This window comes from Cuculus canorus, chromosome 1, assembly GCF_017976375.1.
Source record: "Cuculus canorus isolate bCucCan1 chromosome 1, bCucCan1.pri, whole genome shotgun sequence".
Lineage (NCBI taxonomy): Eukaryota > Metazoa > Chordata > Aves > Cuculiformes > Cuculidae > Cuculus > Cuculus canorus.
The window spans coordinates 165,057,665-165,075,614 of record NC_071401.1 but is presented as its reverse complement, the minus strand read 5'-3'; the positions used below and the strand labels follow the sequence as shown (position 1 = coordinate 165,075,614).

The following is a 17,950-nucleotide window of genomic DNA, read 5'->3' as shown; positions in this document are numbered from 1 at the left end:
CCACATTTAGGTTGTAGCTGTAATGCAGGAAGTATGAAGAGAAAGACAAAAGCTGTGAAGAGACTGAGCACTCCAGGGGGAGTCATTTTCTTGACTTGAGATGGGGGGGAGGCAAAGGAGTTTTAGGCCCTCCAAATGAGGGGCTGAAGGTGTTCAGTAAAGTTCTGAGGAACTGACTTTAGTAGTCTTTGCCTTCTTCACCCGGACCTCACCACAGGTCCCCCTTCTCCCTGGTAGGCAATGCCCAGTCCTCACTTGGCACTTAAGGCACCTCTTCAACTCTTTGCAGCCTAAAAGACAAAAAAATTGTTTCTTCCTTCATGCCTTACAATGGTGATTTGCATTGAAGAAAGGTATACTCTACTCTTTCTTTTGCATATTTATTATTTTGTACTATACAGTTTATCTATTACTCCTTTACCATATGAAGAAAAATGTGTATTTGTTCAGATAGATATACATATAGATATTGTTCTATATAACAATTTTGTAACCTATTGCATGCTAACATAGATTCAGAGCTGCTGCAGCTTCATGTGATTGATAGTGAGCCTTAAAAATACACGACTCTGATCTACCTAGTCTTTTTGTGAGGCTAATAAATAGTGACAAACCAGACTTGTGTTTTCCTGCTCCTCATTATTGCTGTTGTCTGATGAGTAGCTTGCACAACTTTCACCTTTTTCAAACAAAGGAAATACTTAAAGTTTATTCTGTTTGGCCACTGTTTTCCTTTAGGATTAGCAGAAGTAAAATGCTGATCACATACTGGAAGTAACAAAAGCAAATTAAATTAGCTGTTCTGCTAGAATAAGTGATTTTTGAGCAAGTGTTATTATGAAGACAAGTGAATGTAGTTATCTAAGAGGTGATTCTAATGTTGCAAGTTATTTGTAGTCTACAAAGTACTGCACACTGGAAGATTTTCTGTCGTGTTTTCATGAACATTAACTTAATTTTCCTAGTTTTTTTTGAAGGTCTGTCTTTTTAATATCTCTGTTATGTAAAAAGTTGGAAGAATGAGTAAAGAATGATAAACAGATAGAAGCTGTGAGCAGCATAGAGAAATCTGTAGCAGATTATCTTACCTTTACACTTACAAAAGATTGGCATGGGTGGAATCACGCAATGCATTTCTACTGTAAATAGTCTGGATTTCATAATAGGTTGAGCAGTTCAGTTCTGTGGTCTTACAAAAAGCAAAGCAGTTATTGCTGAGAACTGCTGAGGAAATAATATGCGAACTGTTAAAGACTGCGCAGTCTCTAGAAGCTACAGTCTGATTGTCTAATTTAAGTGGAATGGGAGCAAAGCAAGTGTTTTCTTGTATTCTAACACTGGGTATGGATTCGATAGCTTCATTATTTAGCTTTTGATCAATAATTTATAATTAGTGGCTTGAAGTCATTGCTGTCTTCTATATTATTTTGTGAGTTGTTATTTAAACTGCATTATCAGACTCATAAAATATAGTTTGGTTTGCTGAAAGTGTCTTATTTTTATTTTGCAAGCGTAATTCTTCATTAAAGTTTAATGATTAAGTGCAGTTTTGTACATAGGCACACCTGAACATACTTCAACTGTGAAAGACTACTGACAGAAAGACTAATCTATGAGTAGGATAGGGTACAAATCTACGGATAAAATACAGACGCTTTTATCAAAGTTTTCCTGTTAAAGTAAGTTTGTATTTTGTAATAGGAAATAAAATCACCTATGGTAACTTAGTAGATTTTAAATCTATAGTGTTTGTTGCCCAGTTGTCATATCAGCTTCTTGATAGTTTTCTATTAGTAAGGGTGCTGTAAGCAACAATAAGCGGGATGTCTCCTCAAGACAATGATAAAGCTCACCTTCACTGAATAAAGAATTAAATCATACACTAGGCACTTAATTAAAAACTAGCACAGCAGCATTTGAGACAAATCTGGAAAGTTATTACATTTTTCAGATTACATCAAGAATGAATAGAAGGAGAAAAGTTCTTTTGTGGTGTCGAGATAGTAACAGTTCTGTCGTCTTGCATTATTGCTTCTGAAATTATTTTCTAAGTCTTTAATCATTATGAGTCACATAATTTTATGTTATTCCCTCCCTTCCCGATGCATTTATAAGAATTTATATAAAAACTGGTGTTAATATTCTGCTTTTGTCAATAATGTTTCTAACTGTAGTAAATATTGTGATATCAAGAGAGACAATTTACCAGTTATCCCATTAGGCTGCTTAGATAAATTAAAAAAAAAACCCAATAAATCAAAGCAGTGCTATGCACAGTATTACTGTTCACCAGTTGCTGAAATATTTTGTATTTTTGCCACGTATTTAAGAGAAGAAGGATGAGGTTTATTTTTTTTCCCCCCTTATAAAGTTGAGATGAGGCTTTTTAATGTGAAAGCCAATGCTTAAGGCAAAAATATGCAAAAAAGGGACTTCACAGGAGAGTAATTTTAAAATGTAGACTGGGGACCTGGGGACTCTGAACCACACAGAACTGTGATATTCAGAAGGCTGCTTAGCTGGCAGATGTAGCAGAAAATATGGCTAATTGTGGGATGCTGTTCAAGTCCAGTGTGTGTAGTTTATTTTCCTAATTCAAATAAACTTGATCCTTGTTCAATATTATAACTCCAAGGGCCGATGTTTTCATGCACTGGCAAATAAAAGACATCATGAGCTGTTTCCGTAGTGATTCTGTTTTGTGATGAAGTGAAGATGTCTTACATTTCTTTGAAGCACGTCCGGCTTCAAGGGAGGGCTGGAACAAAATACGTTTTCCAGAGTTGCTACAGTTTCATGTTGACTATAGGGCAGAGAAGCCCTGTGCAGCTGTGATGCACAGTTGTATAATCCAGCTATGTTGAAACTATCTTGCACTGAAACTCATACATACAATATTTTCCTTTATATAGTTCTTCTGGGGAGGGGCACAAAATCATAAGGGAGCTCAGCAGATTTTAATGGTCATAAGACCAGCAATTCAGGTGCTCTACGCAAGCTCTGCAGTATAGGGGTGAACTCTGCTGGCTACTCACACTGAATTACAGGGTTGTGTCACGTACAATGTCATGTGGCTTTAACACCACATTTATTTAACTCATTTAGTTGAATCTAACTGATAAATCTTGCAACTTACATTGATACTGCACCATGAAACACCCACATCAGCCCAGTCTTTAAACATGTGCTTAACTTTGCAGCCTTGTGATTAAGGTTGTGGACTGGGACACTGAAGAGCTGAGCTGAGTTCAGTTCCTGCTCTAGTACAGTCATCCAGTGGGATACAGGGTAAGTCACTTAGGCCCCAATTTTTTTTGAGCTGTTTAGGCTTGTCTCTGCTCAGCTATGCAACACCTGTCTAATTAAGATCTCAGGTATCATTTACAGTAGTGTTATATTATTTTAAAAACTACGTACTGTTGGATTTCAATTAATTGTATGACCAGATTTTTAAAGAGAGTGATGCCAAAGCTCATTTGCAATGTGGTTTTACACTATACTTCTGTCTCACAGAATTTTTGAGAGAATGCTGATGATTAATCAATGCTATTTAATGATATTATTTATCTTATGTATCCTTAAGACAGATAGTCCCCCCCATTTTGGAATGTGGTTGTTCCTCAGCATTCCTCATATTTCTTTTCTTCTGTCTCTGTTGTCTCTCTTTTCATAGTAGAAAGTAAGTCGTTTGTGTTCTTTACTGAATGGGAATGTAGCTGCTGCCTTTATTAGGAATAATACTTCTGTAAACAGTCTATACTGTGCTCACATGGGTAGGTGGACCATGATGTTTGTCTTTATGAGGGAGAATTGTAAGCTTAAAACCAGTACAGTATTCAGAGCCTGGCATAGGTTTTGACCAAATGCTGCTCAGGCAGTATCATTGCACATCATATTATCAAGTCATGAAAACAAAACACAAGGCACTAGTTCATTGCTAACAACAGCCTACAGGCTGTGAGGTAAAGATCAACGTTCTTTGTTTTACCAGTAGTTTTTCCTCAGATTTACTTTCCTCTGACATTTTTCACACTTTTCTTAGGCTGAAAACTGCAGTTTCTCCATGCTTAGAATCTTATAAGATATTTATAATAGAAGATGATGTTCAATCTGTGTGTATTTCATGAACACCAAAATAGCAAATGGACCTATATGGGACTGGATGGTACTAGAAAATCTGAGGCCTCCTGTGTAGCTTAGGAAAGTTTATACTTTTCTTAAATAAACAATATTACATGAGATAAGCTACCTGCTAAGGATATGCAAATGACATGTATTTTGACAGAGTCCTAAAAACGTCCTAGAAAGATGATAAAGTGGGACTGAGTTGGAGTTGTGGATCAATCCCAGACTAATTTCTGAACTTTACTTAGCTTTTCTCTAATCACAGAGATGCATAGACCAGTTGGACAAATTAATAGCTCTGAGGTCTTTGCTTTGTGGCTTGCTCTAAGATGCTGCAGTCTGCATCTCAAGAGTTTTTCTTTAACCTTAACAGAGGTTGCAATCCGAAGTCCTAAGTACTTTGATTTAGGTGACCAGCAAAGTACTCTGTATTGCAGCATAAGAGCAATGCATTTGAAAACTGGGTGCCACATTGCTAATTGCTGATGCCTAAAAGTTTTGTTAGCTGTAATAGTAAATATTCCTCAGCATCAAGGAGGAAGTTGGGCTCTGAACTGGTCAGTGTATGGTGTATGGATATATTTGCTTGCAATTAGTTTTACTGAAATAAGGGGAGATATATCCTTAAGTTAAAATTTTATATGGTGGCTACCTGGGAATAAGAACTAGGAAAAAGGAATCATTTCACATAAATATGTCTAAAGGTGAAGTAACATTTTCAAATACTACTTTAAGGAGAGTTTGTGAGTACTCCAAGATCCAGACCTATAATACTCCATTTCATTTCCACTTTATGTCTCTAGTCGCTAGCTGGACCCTGGTAGAAACGGAAACAGGCGGATAAAGTTTTCTTGCTTAGTTGGATAGAGTCATTATTCTGTACACTGTGAAATCCCCTTTCTGAGCACCTGAGATGCACATAGGGAAATCAGCAGTACAGTATTCTGAAACCACTTAAGATGGGATAGAATTCAGAATATTTCCTTCATAAATTCAGTCTTGCCACTTTGATACAAATGAAAGTAGATTATTTAAAGAAATGTTGATTCATCATCACTGTATCTGAAAAACTTTGATCAAATGCCCATTCACACAAGCAAACTACTAGATTAGGTAATGACATACTTTCAGTAAGGTTTGCCTTCAAAAAATTACAGCGCTTTAGAAATTCAGTGCCTCTGGGCTTGTCAGATCTTACAAGATGTGTGGCCAATATTCATGTGAAATGTGATCAAAAAAACTTTGCAGTGAATGATACTAATTCAAAATCGAAGCTATTATAAGGTTTCACATTTTTAGTGTCAAGTTCTGACTCTTCTTCCACTCACTCTGATTTATACTTTGTTCCTTTCATAGGTGCCTATCTTGTACCATACTTAATCTTACTACTGATAATAGGGATTCCACTCTTTTTCCTGGAGCTTGCTGTTGGGCAGAGGATCCGCCGAGGGAGTATTGGTGTATGGAATTATATCAGCCCCAAACTTGGAGGAATTGGATTTGCAAGCTGCGTAGTAAGTTTTTAACATAGTGTGGTTTTGCTTTCAGTCTGTATTATTTAGACTTATTGTTTTGCTGCAGGAAAAGGCGACTGATTTGTAGCTGGGCTTCAAAGTCAGTTGACAACGTTTTGGAAGATTTTAAATCAGTACTTCATAGTATCATAATACAGGTAGGGTTGGAGGGGATCTTAAAGATCATCTAGTTCCAACCCCCCTGCCATGGACAGGGACATCCCACTAGGTCAGGCTGCCCAAGGCCCCATCCAACCTGGCTTTAAACACCTCCAGGGATGCGGCAGCCACAACCTCCCTGGGCAACCTGTGCCAGTGTCTCACCACGGTCATGGTGAAGAAATTCTTCCTAGTGTCTAGTCTAAATCTGCCCCTCTCCAGTTTATACCTGTTCCCCCTGGCCATATCCCCACAAGCCTTTATGAATAGTCCCTCTCCAGCTTTATTTTAGGCCCCTTTTAGGTACTGGAAGGTGACTGTAAGATCTCCTCTCAGCCTTCTCTTCTCCAGGCTGAACAAGCCCAACTCTGTCAGCCTGTCCTCGTATGGGAGGTGCTCCAGCCCTCCAATCATCTTTGTAGCCCTTGTCTAAACCCATTCCAACAGCTCCATATCCTTCTTACATTGAGGATTCCAGAACTGGACACAGGGCTCCAGATGAGGTCTCACAAGAGAGGAATAGAGGGGCAGAATCCCCTCCCTCAACCTGCTGGCCACACTTCTTTTGATGCACCCCAGGGTACGGTTGGCCTTCTGGGCTGTGAGCGCACATTGCCAGCTCATGTCGAGTTTCTCATCGACCGGCACCCCCAAGTCCTTCTCTGCAGGGCTGCTCTCAAGCACATCATCCCCCATCATGTACTGAAACCAGGGATTGCCCTGACCCAGGTGTAAGACCTTACACTTGGCCTTGTTGAACCTCATGAGGTTCTCAGAGGTCCACTTCTCCAGTCTGTCCAGGTCTCTCTGGATGACATGCCATCCTTCTGGTGTGGCAACTACACCACTCAGCTTGGTGTCGTCTGCAGACTTGCTGAGGATGTACTCAATCTTGCTGTCAATACCATTGATAAAGATACTAAACAGCATCGGTTTAATATCTTGTGTCCCTGAGGGGACACCACTTGTCACGGATCTTCATCTGGACTTTGAGCCATTGACCACTGCTCTCTGAATACGACCATCCAACCAGTTTCTTATCCACCATACAGTCCACCCATCAAATCCAAACTTCAAATTTAATACAGATGTGTCTGTAAGATCAGTGAACTTGTACTTTGTGATTCTTTTGAAATTAGGAATTAGGGAACACAGTAGTCTTCTAGAGAAAAAAATTCTTTAAAAAAATAGGTAATACGTGATAAATGTAGGGAGAAGTGAAAATGTAGAAAATGTCAGGTACTTTAATGGGGCAAACCATTCAGTTCTTATTCTGACTTTTTAATATAAAATTAGAGTCAGTGGCTGATATGCAGAAACATCCAGAAGATCAGTAGGGATTTGGGCTTTTTTAAATTACAAATGTAGTTAATAAATGTAACTGTTTTGTCTTTTTTTTTAATAGGTATGTTTCTTTGGGGCCCTGTACTACAATGTCATTATTGGGTGGAGTCTGTTTTATTTTTCCCAGTCTTTTCAGCATCCATTACCATGGAACCAGTGTCCTTTAGTTAAAAATGCATCTCATACATGTAAGTCTATATTAATGTTCTTAAAAATCATATAAAGTATATGAAAGTTGAGTTTTTCAAATAAAAATGAGAAAAAATAGAATTCAAAGAGATTTTTTTGGAAAAAGTGTTTTATGTAATGCTAGGTTTGCATTTTAATATGATGTCATGTAATAATACTTAATTTAAAAAAAATACAAGAAAGAAACCTAATCTACAATAAATATACTGTCTTTGGAAAGAAATAACACTGTCAACAGTATTTTAGAGTGATTAAATTAGCTGAGTGCTATTTAGTGTGCTGCAAGAAAAAAGGAATTTCTATTTTTTTATGGTTTTGATACTGCTTTTCATGCTTTCTTTATGACAAACAAAGGTGGAAGAAGGCTATTTCTACATTACAATTAGTAGGATACTTCCTGGCAACAAAGAAAAAAAAAAGCTTTGCATTGCTAACAAAGCAGAAAATGGAAAATTGTATACATTAATGAAATGCATGTGATAAAAACATTATTTTCTTTGTAAACCAGTAAAAATTAGATAATTGGTTATTGCTTTGTTGTTGCTCAACTGGACATATCTATGCAATAGTACTTAAAAGTTCCTTATCCCTTGATTTTGGTTATAGCATAATAGTTACATACTTTGCATTATCCTTGCTCTTGAAATATGAAATATTGCTTTTAATTTCAGATCCTAAATTTTCCTTAATTCCCTTTGTGCTTTTTTTACCCCTTTAACAAAGATCATAACCAGAGACGTTTGAAAAGTTGTACAAGGTTTTTATAGTGTCTTTGCTAAAGTTGCTTGCTTCAGTTATGTGAAATAATCATTGTATGTACATGTTGGTACACAGTCCAATTGATTGTATTTCACAAGCTATTGTCTATTGATCGAGCCATAGTGTTTGTTTACGTAGTCTTATCTTGCCTAAGTAGTAATATGCAATGTCTAAACCTAACTTCAGCAGAGGTCATCAGAACTAAGCTTTAACACAGAAAAGCATTACATTTGATAATGTCCTGTCATTTTTGACAGTTTATTTCAGTGAAGGTCTGACATCAGTATTAGATTTCTTAAAAGTATATTTTTATCTTCTTTTCATTAACCTTACCTCAGGACCTAGCTTAGAGATATTATTGATTGTCAGGTATAATAATTTCTAAAAAAGTTAAGTAAATATTTGCTATGAAGAATTCGTCCTGTTTATGTGTTATGTCTAGATACATACAGTTGCTTAAACTGTTTGGCAATGTGAGTAAAGCAGAATTGCACTATAATAAAGTTTCTTCTGGAATACATGTAGTAACTTTCATTTATCATAGCTGTGTAGGAACTGTTTTTTCCTTTTCTTATCACTTTGGTAACTGTTATTATTTTGTTGTTTATAGTAGTGATTAGACGCCTGTCAATTTGAATGTCATCAAAGCAGGCACAATTGATAATTTGTTTTGCATATAGTTTCAAAATTAGTATAGTTCAGCATGCAATTTCAGAGAGATACTTTTAGTAGTATGTAAGTGGCAGTATCCCCTGTAGGTAATCTGATCTAGTGTTTGATAAATGAAATTTATGTCTTCAGCTAGGCCTGCCTTACTATTTAGTACATCACTGTAAGTCAAGTTTTGCCCAGGACTCAGATTGACCATATGCAGAGTAATATATTATGCCCCCAAAAATTTTACAAAGATTTTTCCAGAACCCCTTTCTTTTAGTGAATGTTTTAAGACTCTTTTGAGTTTAGTTGCTCAGTAAATGATATGTTGCAGATATTGGGAATTGGTAGGACATTGTTCTATAATGTTGGGAAAGTACTTCTGTCCTGAGCCCATTCTTTACTTGCTAACATCTCTTCACAGTTGTGGAGCCAGAGTGTGAAAAAAGTTCTGCAACCACTTATTACTGGTACAGGGAAGCACTGAATATTTCCAGCTCTCTCTCTGAGAGTGGGGGTTTAAACTGGAAGATGACTATCTGCTTGCTGGCTGCCTGGGTCATGGTATGCCTAGCCATGATTAAAGGCATTCAGTCTTCAGGCAAAGTGAGTATACCGTTTACTTAAATGACAGCATTTTACTTTGAAACATTTCACCACCTTTTTATTCACCACACCCTCTGTTTTTTCTCTCATGAAATCTGTAGGAACAGGTTAGAATCTGTGACTCACCCCAGTATTTGTATAATCTCAAGTAGAGGAATATTAGCAGTTAAGCATTAAAATTGTAGTAGTTTTAGTGGGAATTGTAGTAATTCAGTGGGAATTGAGATCTGAGGAAGAATAATTTCTGTTCTCATCAACTTAACAGTTGCAACTAACTGTACCTCAGCTGTGTTTGATTGTTGATGCAGCATTAAGTTTGTGTGTTTCTGAATGTTTAAGAAATTAAGTTTCCATGTGTACTCACAGTATGATTGCAGTGCATCCAGGTCCTCAAAATTCCTTAGTGTTTTTCTGTTTATCATTGTTGTCACTGGTATCGACGCTACTGTCATTAACACAGTTGCTTTTCTGGGTTGTGGGTTGTTTCTTTTGACTAATGACTAACCACCCCATTGCATTTGAGTACATCACCTTGTCTGCTTTCTTTTCCATGCAGCCAGCTGGACTGGCTATTGAATAATTTGCTATGTCGATTGATCCCAGTGAATCTTGAGGTGAAAAATGATCTGTTCTGATAGCAAAATTCTTTACTATTAAAAAATCTGGCACTAAGGTGACGTCTTTAGTGTATTTCAGTTTAAGAAACAACTAAAAAATTTAGTGAATCGTTTTGTCAGACTTCAAAGCACAGAATAGATTTGTTTTCATTCGTGATAGAGAGTGAAAGACTGTATTTGACTACTATTTTTTTGTTATTCTTTGTATTAGGTGAATGAGTGTGTCAGAAAGGTATTCTGTTACACAAGTGTTTCAGTGATAGGGAAGCCCAGAAGTGTTAGGCTTCAGAAATGCAGTAGCAAAAGCATGCTTGTTCACGGCATAGAAAGCTGTGCAGCACTGCGCTTCAGGATTCTGATGGTTCCATGTCGTTTTGCTTGTCCAATAGTTGGTGCAATGTTGCTTTCTAGTTTTTGTGACTGAAGCCTACTAGACCTTTAGATCAGAGAATATCCCCAGCTTTTCTTCTGTTTTGTCAGTAAGAATTACTTAGTGTTTCGAAGCAATTGGTTATATACTTCCTATTGACTCTATCTTCTCTTCTTCTGAAGGCAGAGTTTCTGTTCATGCTGTGTATCTTTACCATGCTATGCACTTGAATCAAAAAGCATTTGTAAAGCGAAGCATTTATAAACCAGACTACTCTGTTCTTCTTGTCGTCATCTTATTGAACTGAATTTCCCTGGAAGCCCAGAAGTTTGTTATCAGTTACTCAACACGATGGCAACCATATTGTTTTAATACAGTATGGAATTTGTTACAGTCATGTGATTTTGCTTTCTAATGCAGACATGAGGGGAGTGGGAAGGGTTCTGCATATTTCTTAAAGCATATGACTTTCTGTTCAGTCATATATCCAAAAGATAATGAGTAGTGAATGAAGCTATTGAAAATGAAAGACCATGGATCTCATGTTAATTTTTTTTTCATGTTTTTCAGATCATGTATTTTAGCTCCCTTTTTCCTTATGTGGTGCTTCTATGTTTTCTGATCAGAGTACTACTCCTTAATGGGTCAGTGGATGGAATTCGTCACATGTTCACACCTAAGGTATGTGCTTAGTTTCTGCTTGTAGTAGGTCTGTGTAGAGTTGCCCATTTCCATGGGTCTCTGTAGAGTTACCTCCCTTAGATGACAAGTTCCCAGATTTAGATGCCCTTACAAAGCTAGGCAACTATAAGTGCTATTTCCAGAATTTAAGATGTTTAGAAAGCTCCAAATACTGAAAAGAGAAATTATTGTTAAGTCTTGCCATTCTCGAGGACCGAAATACCTAGTTCTGGAATGTCAAAGAGAAATGCCTTACCTTTAACACTGTCATGAATTTACATGAGTAACTCGTCCCTTTTTTGAAAGAGGACAAATCTTTAAATCTAAAGTTACAAATAAGTCTAAAGTTACAAATAAATTAATGACATTTGCTTAGTAGCCCAGACAAAAAGTACCGAGACTTGACTTTAGTACTTTGCTGTGTTCTAAAAGTAGGTACTGCCCATTCAGCTTTCCTTACCAATTTCCTTATGGCTGTCATGCCAAGACAGCAGCAGGTTTAAACTTTTAAGTTTTATAACTACAGGGATGAGAAGGGATGTTACAAAGCATTGTTTAGTCTAAAGTTTTAAATTCTACTCACACACATCTCAAATGCTTGTAGCTGTCTATACTACAGGAAGTTTGAATAGTCAGAGCCCTACTTGCTCAAGGATGCATAATGCAGGGCTTCGTATTGTGTTATTGTATGGTGAAATGGTATTTCCGACAAGTCCATTTCATAATACAGTTGAGCAGAACAGGACTGATGATTCAAAAATTAAAGCCAAATAATAAGATGATTAAAATCAGCGCATGTGGTGGCTAATGTCAGATGACAAGATGTTGGCAGTTGTTTTGATTCAAGGTGTTTTTAGTTTATGGAGAGCTGTCAACATATAAAATTGACCTTTGTTAGCTATCACATTGTTATTTCTTGCACTGTGATATGAAGTTTTGCTCCGCTTCACTCACTGTCATTGCTTTAGAGAGTTGTGGTTCTGTAGGAACATGCGGGCTGCTCAGGCAAGTTTGGGGAAATGTGAGGAATGGAGAAATGCAGTGCTTAGTGGCAAAGAGGAAGTCTTAGAATAGAGATGGAATACAGACCTCTTAAAGTAATAATTTGGGTTCTCCACCATAGTATTAATGCCTTCTTTAACTTGAGAAGCACAGCTAGCTACTGAGTGAAAGTAAACACTAAAACTCCTCTTGAATACCAACATCTCTTTACCCTTCACTATTTCATCTTTTATGAGTTATACCTAAAATAAGTTGGAGCTGATGCTTACTTTAGAAATACAACTTAATCATGCAATCGTTTCAAGTGTTCACATAAACAAAATTGAAAGAAAAATTGTTTTTATTTCTTCTACTGGTTTCTAGTTCTGCATCACAAAACTTAAGTTGTGCCTTTAATTTGAGGCCTATACATCACATGCAGTATTTGTGTATATAAACTTGCCAAGTATTTTAATTATAATCTCTGATTGCTTCTATACTTGAGTACTAATTTGGACTGTAGATTTGTACGAACTTGTAGGAATTCAGACTTCCCGCCCTGTTATTTCCATTTGCTCCATTCTGTTAACAGTTTATTTGGGTAGGCAGACTGTAAAAAGTATTGCTAAATTGATCTAAATTGAAAATAATCCATGTAGAGAGACATGAGAGGGGATGAGTTCTTTTCAGCCTTGGTTTAGTTCAGCAAACGACCACACTTTGACCGTAGACAATCACAATACATCTCCACACAACAGTTGTGTCAGCACACCAGAGGACTGGCACGTATTGGTGCAGGTGTGAGAGCACAGAGCTGATGAAGAAAGGGAGAATTTCCCTCTTTGGTGTGGTTGATGAACAAAGCAGAAATTCTAAATAATAAACTTGATGAAAAATCTAAAGAAAGGTATATGAAAGGCCCACTGAAGTCGACTACTGCAGTGGAAATGCAGGAGACTATGAAGCTTAAACGGAGCCCACAAAATGCCACAGTAAATATCTTCTAATGGCAAATCAATTACAATTTTATTGTGACATACGAGGCAATGTGTGTTGGAGAATGCACCTTTGATACCATGTCCAGGTTTGGTAAAATTAAGACTATTCCTCGAGCTCCCTCTGGTGGAAAAACTGTAGCATGACTGTGATACAGGCCACTGCAATAATTGTGCGTTCTAATTATGACAAAAATAATGTCAGTAAAAAGTTTGTTGTCATAAACACTTTTTCCCCCAAATATTTAGGGTTTCAGCTATATGTAAAAAATAAATAAAGTATTTTTTGCCAATCTATAATAAATATTATACCTTTATGAGAATTTGGAAGATTTTTAAAAAATATTATCATAACAATAGCAGATTTATTTTTTCCCCTCAAAGTGAGACTATCAGTTTTCTGATGCTGGCATCTATGCATTTTAGTTTTACTGTTTTCAGTAAGCTGACAGCTTAAAAAAAAAGGCAAAAAACTCCCAACACATTTGCAGAAGTAAGATCTTTCACTGCTAAAAAAATGGAGGCCCTGATTGAGCTTGAGAAGATAGTGTTTAAATTTCACATGTACTTCTTTCTTATGATTCAGTATCTAGAAGGATCTGAGATAGACAGATGGGTGGATTGTAACTTTAATAAAGTTATTTCTTGAACTGTGGTCGTATGAAAGAGCAAGATAGTTATTTTCTTTTTTTATAAAAGGCTCAGTTGTTTCTCAAATACATGGCTCATTTAACTTAGAGGAAGTTTGAGGTGTCTAGTTTAAGGGAGATTTGACTCATGTACAGTACAGGCTGCGGTGTCCAGTGTTTATTTCATATGTTGCATTTTGTTTTATAAGTTTGCATGTGATAGAATTCCATATAAGCATGTGTATCTCTGTTCACTTTTAAATTTTTTTTTAAAATAGCAACAGAACAACTAGCAGCATACTTTTTGTGTTTATAAGAGGGTTAATAGAGTCCCCAAATAAATCTTACAACTGATAATACTTGTACTGGACAAAAAGACAGTAAATGCTGTATAAAAACAAAGAACGTTTTCTCATTTCACAGTATAGCTAGCTGCTATTTCAGTTATCTTGTAACTCCAGTAGTACTACATTGTTGGGAACGTACTCTGTGTCTCTTTAAGGATTATATAGTATAAAATAAAAAATAATTCAGGCCATAAGTTTGTTTAACTTTGTGTCACATTCAACTTTAATGGTATGATGAAAAAAACATTTCTAGCGGAGTATTAGCATTTTGTGATACAGATCATTATCTTGCTTTTTTTCTATTGTGTTTTCATATAATAGAAATGCATTTTGTAGCTGACATATATTATATCTAATTTCAAACAGCTTGAAATAATGCTGGAGCCCAAGGTCTGGAGAGAAGCTGCTACTCAGGTGTTCTTTGCCTTAGGGCTTGGATTTGGTGGAGTCATTGCCTTTTCAAGCTACAACAAGAGAGACAACAACTGCCATTTTGATGCTGTACTGGTGTCCTTCATCAATTTTTTCACTTCTGTGCTGGCAACTTTGGTGGTGTTTGCAGTTCTGGGCTTCAAAGCCAATATCATAAATGAAAAATGTGTTATCCAGTATGAATATCCATTTCTTTTTTATTTATTTTATGGTATATTTCATTTATTGGTTAAAACAGATCATAAAATTTGATTTCTCTATTTCGTTGTGTTTTACAGAAATTCAGAGAAGATTTTAAAACTTTTGAAAATAGGGAATCTCAGCCAGGATATGATCCCGCATCATATAAATTTCTCAAGTGTTACAGCAGAAGATTACAATTTACTTTATGACATTATTCAGAAGGTTAAAGAGGAAGAATTTGATTCTCTTGGTCTGAAATCTTGTCAAATTGAAGATGAACTTAACAAGGTGAGAGCAATAAATAAATCTTAAATACAGAGTTTATTAATGGATGAATATTTGTTAAGCTTGAAATAAACTGTGAAGTATACTTACAGCAAATGTCAGTATGGTGTACTTATGAGGAGTACACCTACAGGGATCCATATGAAACCATAGTTTCATAGCAGGGTCACATTCCAGCTCACCTGGGGACTTTTGGGTCCAATGTCTTAATGTGGTCTTTATTGATTTATAATATAGTCTGATCATTATATCACTTTCCTCCAGAAATTTTAAAGATGCATTTTGTAGAGGAGCTGAGCTTGAGAATTTTTCAAAATACTAAACAGAGGTGTACCTATGCAACATCTTAAACTGTGCTGTGGTTTAGTTTTAAGGTACAATGATAATATATAAATACTCCTTTACTAGAGAGTAGGAAAGATATTCTTTATTTATTAGATAGTTGTTTAATGAATATAATTTTTGATGTTTTGAAATCTTACAATCTTACAGTAAGCCAGATAAGTAAAGATATTTTTTCTAGCTTTTCAAGAGGGACTTGCAGTTTTAAATACTGATCAATATGTAGCTGCACCTGCATCTGAAACTAAAATGTCAAATAGGTGGCTTAGACATTAGAAGTTTCTATGCTATTCCTGCCATTTAAATTTGAAACAACTAGGTATTAGAACAGAGTAATTGATACACTTCTGGAGAAACCAGAATATTTTCTAGTAGTCATCACAGAATCAGAGAATGGTTTGGGTTGGAAGGGACCTTCAGGATCAACTAGTTCCACCTTCCACGACATCAGATTGATCAAAGCATCATCTGCCCTGCCTTGAACACCTCCAGGGATAAGGCTTCCATGACTTCTCTGGGCAACCTGTTCCAGTGCCTCACCACCCTCACAGTAAAAAATTTCTCCCTAATATCTAATCTAGATCTACCTTCTTTCAGCTTAAAGCCATTACTCGTTGTCCTATCACTGCACTCCATCATTAAGAACCCCTCCCCATCTTTCCCGTAGGCCCCCTTTAAGTGCCAGAAGGCTGCTATAAGGTCTCCCTAGAGCCGTCTTTTCTCTCTTAAAAAATTGTCAATGAGAGAGAGGAAGAAGCGTGTTGTTAAGATCAGTTAAGTTATAGAAGCTCAGCCAAATCCAGTATTTCAGTAAACAGTACTAGTTAAGTTTGCAGGTTTGGAAGCATCACATATTAGATAGCAGATTCCTGCTGGACCTTCAAGGTTTAGTTGGTGATTGTATGAACTTGAAGTCAGACTGTCACGCTACAAAAAAAAGTACTGTCTGTGAATAATAACATGTATTTTTTTCTCACTGACAGGCAGTTCAAGGAACTGGTTTAGCTTTTATTGCCTTTACAGAAGCAATGACACACTTCCCTGCTTCTCCTTTCTGGTCAGTCATGTTCTTCCTCATGTTGGTAAATCTAGGACTTGGAAGTATGTTTGGAACCATTGAAGGTATCATCGCACCTATTGTTGATACTTTCAAAGTCAGGAAAGAAATTCTTACTGGTGAGTTGCACAAATTTTATTTTTTCACTAGAGCAGTAAGCAAAGGCACATTGATATCTGCAAGTAAAACCATTTCCTGAGTACTACAAAAGAGGGAATGTCCTGGAACTTAAATTTTAATGGAGGATTTCTGTTACAGTTTTCTGTGTGGTCAATCCTTCTGAGCTCTTTTCTGTACCTGCCTGTGTCACACATCAGGGAAACAAAAGAAAAGGAAGAAGAAAAACACATTGCAAGCAACTACAAAATAATCCTAAGTAGGCAAAATGGAATCTTAATTTATGATGAAATATTTATTACCTTAAAAGTCAGTATGGTTGTTCTCTAGAGGAACATATTTTACCCTGTTGAATGTAGGAAGGGTCTTCAGTTGTCTAGTTTTTTTTTTATTTATTTAAATGCCCAAATTTATTTATGATGTAACCTGGTCATATAGCTCTTATGATCTTGTAGCGGAATCTCTTTTTGAGATAGCACATCAGCATAAAATGTGGAAGTTAGGTTACTGAAAATTTTCAGGACAGCTGCAAGGGACTTGGTATGTTATGCAAGAAGTCAGATTTTGTATCAATACCTGTGACAGTAAAGATAAAAGATAAAAAATGTAACAAACTGCTTTAACGTTTTCTAACTCTATGAAGGAACTAATATATTTCATAAGAGTTAACCCTTGATGCAGGAGATCACTGCTCTTTCCTGACTGCTTTCTTTACCTTACTTAGGTAATATTTAAAAGAAAACATGTCTTTTTTCACTTTCTTAGATCTAAGAATAAAGTTCTTCATAAAGATAAATCAACTGATTTTTCAGAATTCCTTACCTATAGAGCACTTGTTTTGATTTGTTTAATCAGCTTTCAAATTCTTACTGAGTAACCCATGTGACATTTAGAATCTAGTTGTTATTCCTAAGTTTATAGGCAAATTTTATGATATATAGTCATTACTCTGGAGTAATGGAGCATTTTACAGTAATTCCCTGTTATTACATTTGATAAAAAATCCTATTAGGATAAAGGAATACTCAAGAACTGCCTTTCTCTTGTAATTTTTTTGAGTGATATGCATGCGTGATTTTTGCTGAACTCTTGTAGTCAGAGAATTACAACATGGTGTGGAGTTTTTATAATTAACTTATAAAAATTAAATGTCTGGATTATATTTCATGTTGTATGGATGTGATTTAACAAGGATTATGCCTACACTAGAGTTTGTTTATGCCTACACTAGAGTTTGTACCTAAGACACCACAAATTTTCAATATTTACAGAAATGTGAGTACATTTGCAACTTTTTACACAGTGGTTCCAGTTCAGTCTCTCTTGAGTGCAGGAGGTCATGCTTAAAGTTATTTTGTGTTCAACTATTTCCAAATTAGTCTGCATATGTATGTCCTGAATTATGATGAGTATAGCTACCTGAGCCTTAATTTACAACTAAAGATGCGTATTTAGAGGATGTAATGGTGAGACACAATGGGAGAACATAAGAATACCAAGGATTTCTGAATTCACATAATCCTTGTTCTGCTGGTCTAATTATTTCCTCAGGGTCAGTAAAAAA

At 36.1% G+C, this 17,950-nt stretch overlaps 1 protein-coding gene across 3 annotated transcripts in view; it reads left to right on the top strand.

Annotated features, from left to right (window-relative positions):
• The window catches only part of SLC6A15 (solute carrier family 6 member 15), a 41,881-nt gene that overhangs the window by 14,599 nt on the left and 9,332 nt on the right, over positions 1–17,950 (top strand). For all 3 annotated transcript variants that reach the window (XM_054054928.1, XM_054054936.1, XM_054054945.1), the window contains exons 3-9: positions 5,482–5,639; positions 7,204–7,330; positions 9,169–9,350; positions 10,908–11,018; positions 14,337–14,578; positions 14,681–14,873; positions 16,196–16,388. In XM_054054928.1, coding sequence (XP_053910903.1) covers positions 5,482–5,639; positions 7,204–7,330; positions 9,169–9,350; positions 10,908–11,018; positions 14,337–14,578; positions 14,681–14,873; positions 16,196–16,388 — 1,206 coding nt within the window. The remainder of the gene's footprint in view (positions 1–5,481; positions 5,640–7,203; positions 7,331–9,168; positions 9,351–10,907; positions 11,019–14,336; positions 14,579–14,680; positions 14,874–16,195; positions 16,389–17,950) is intronic.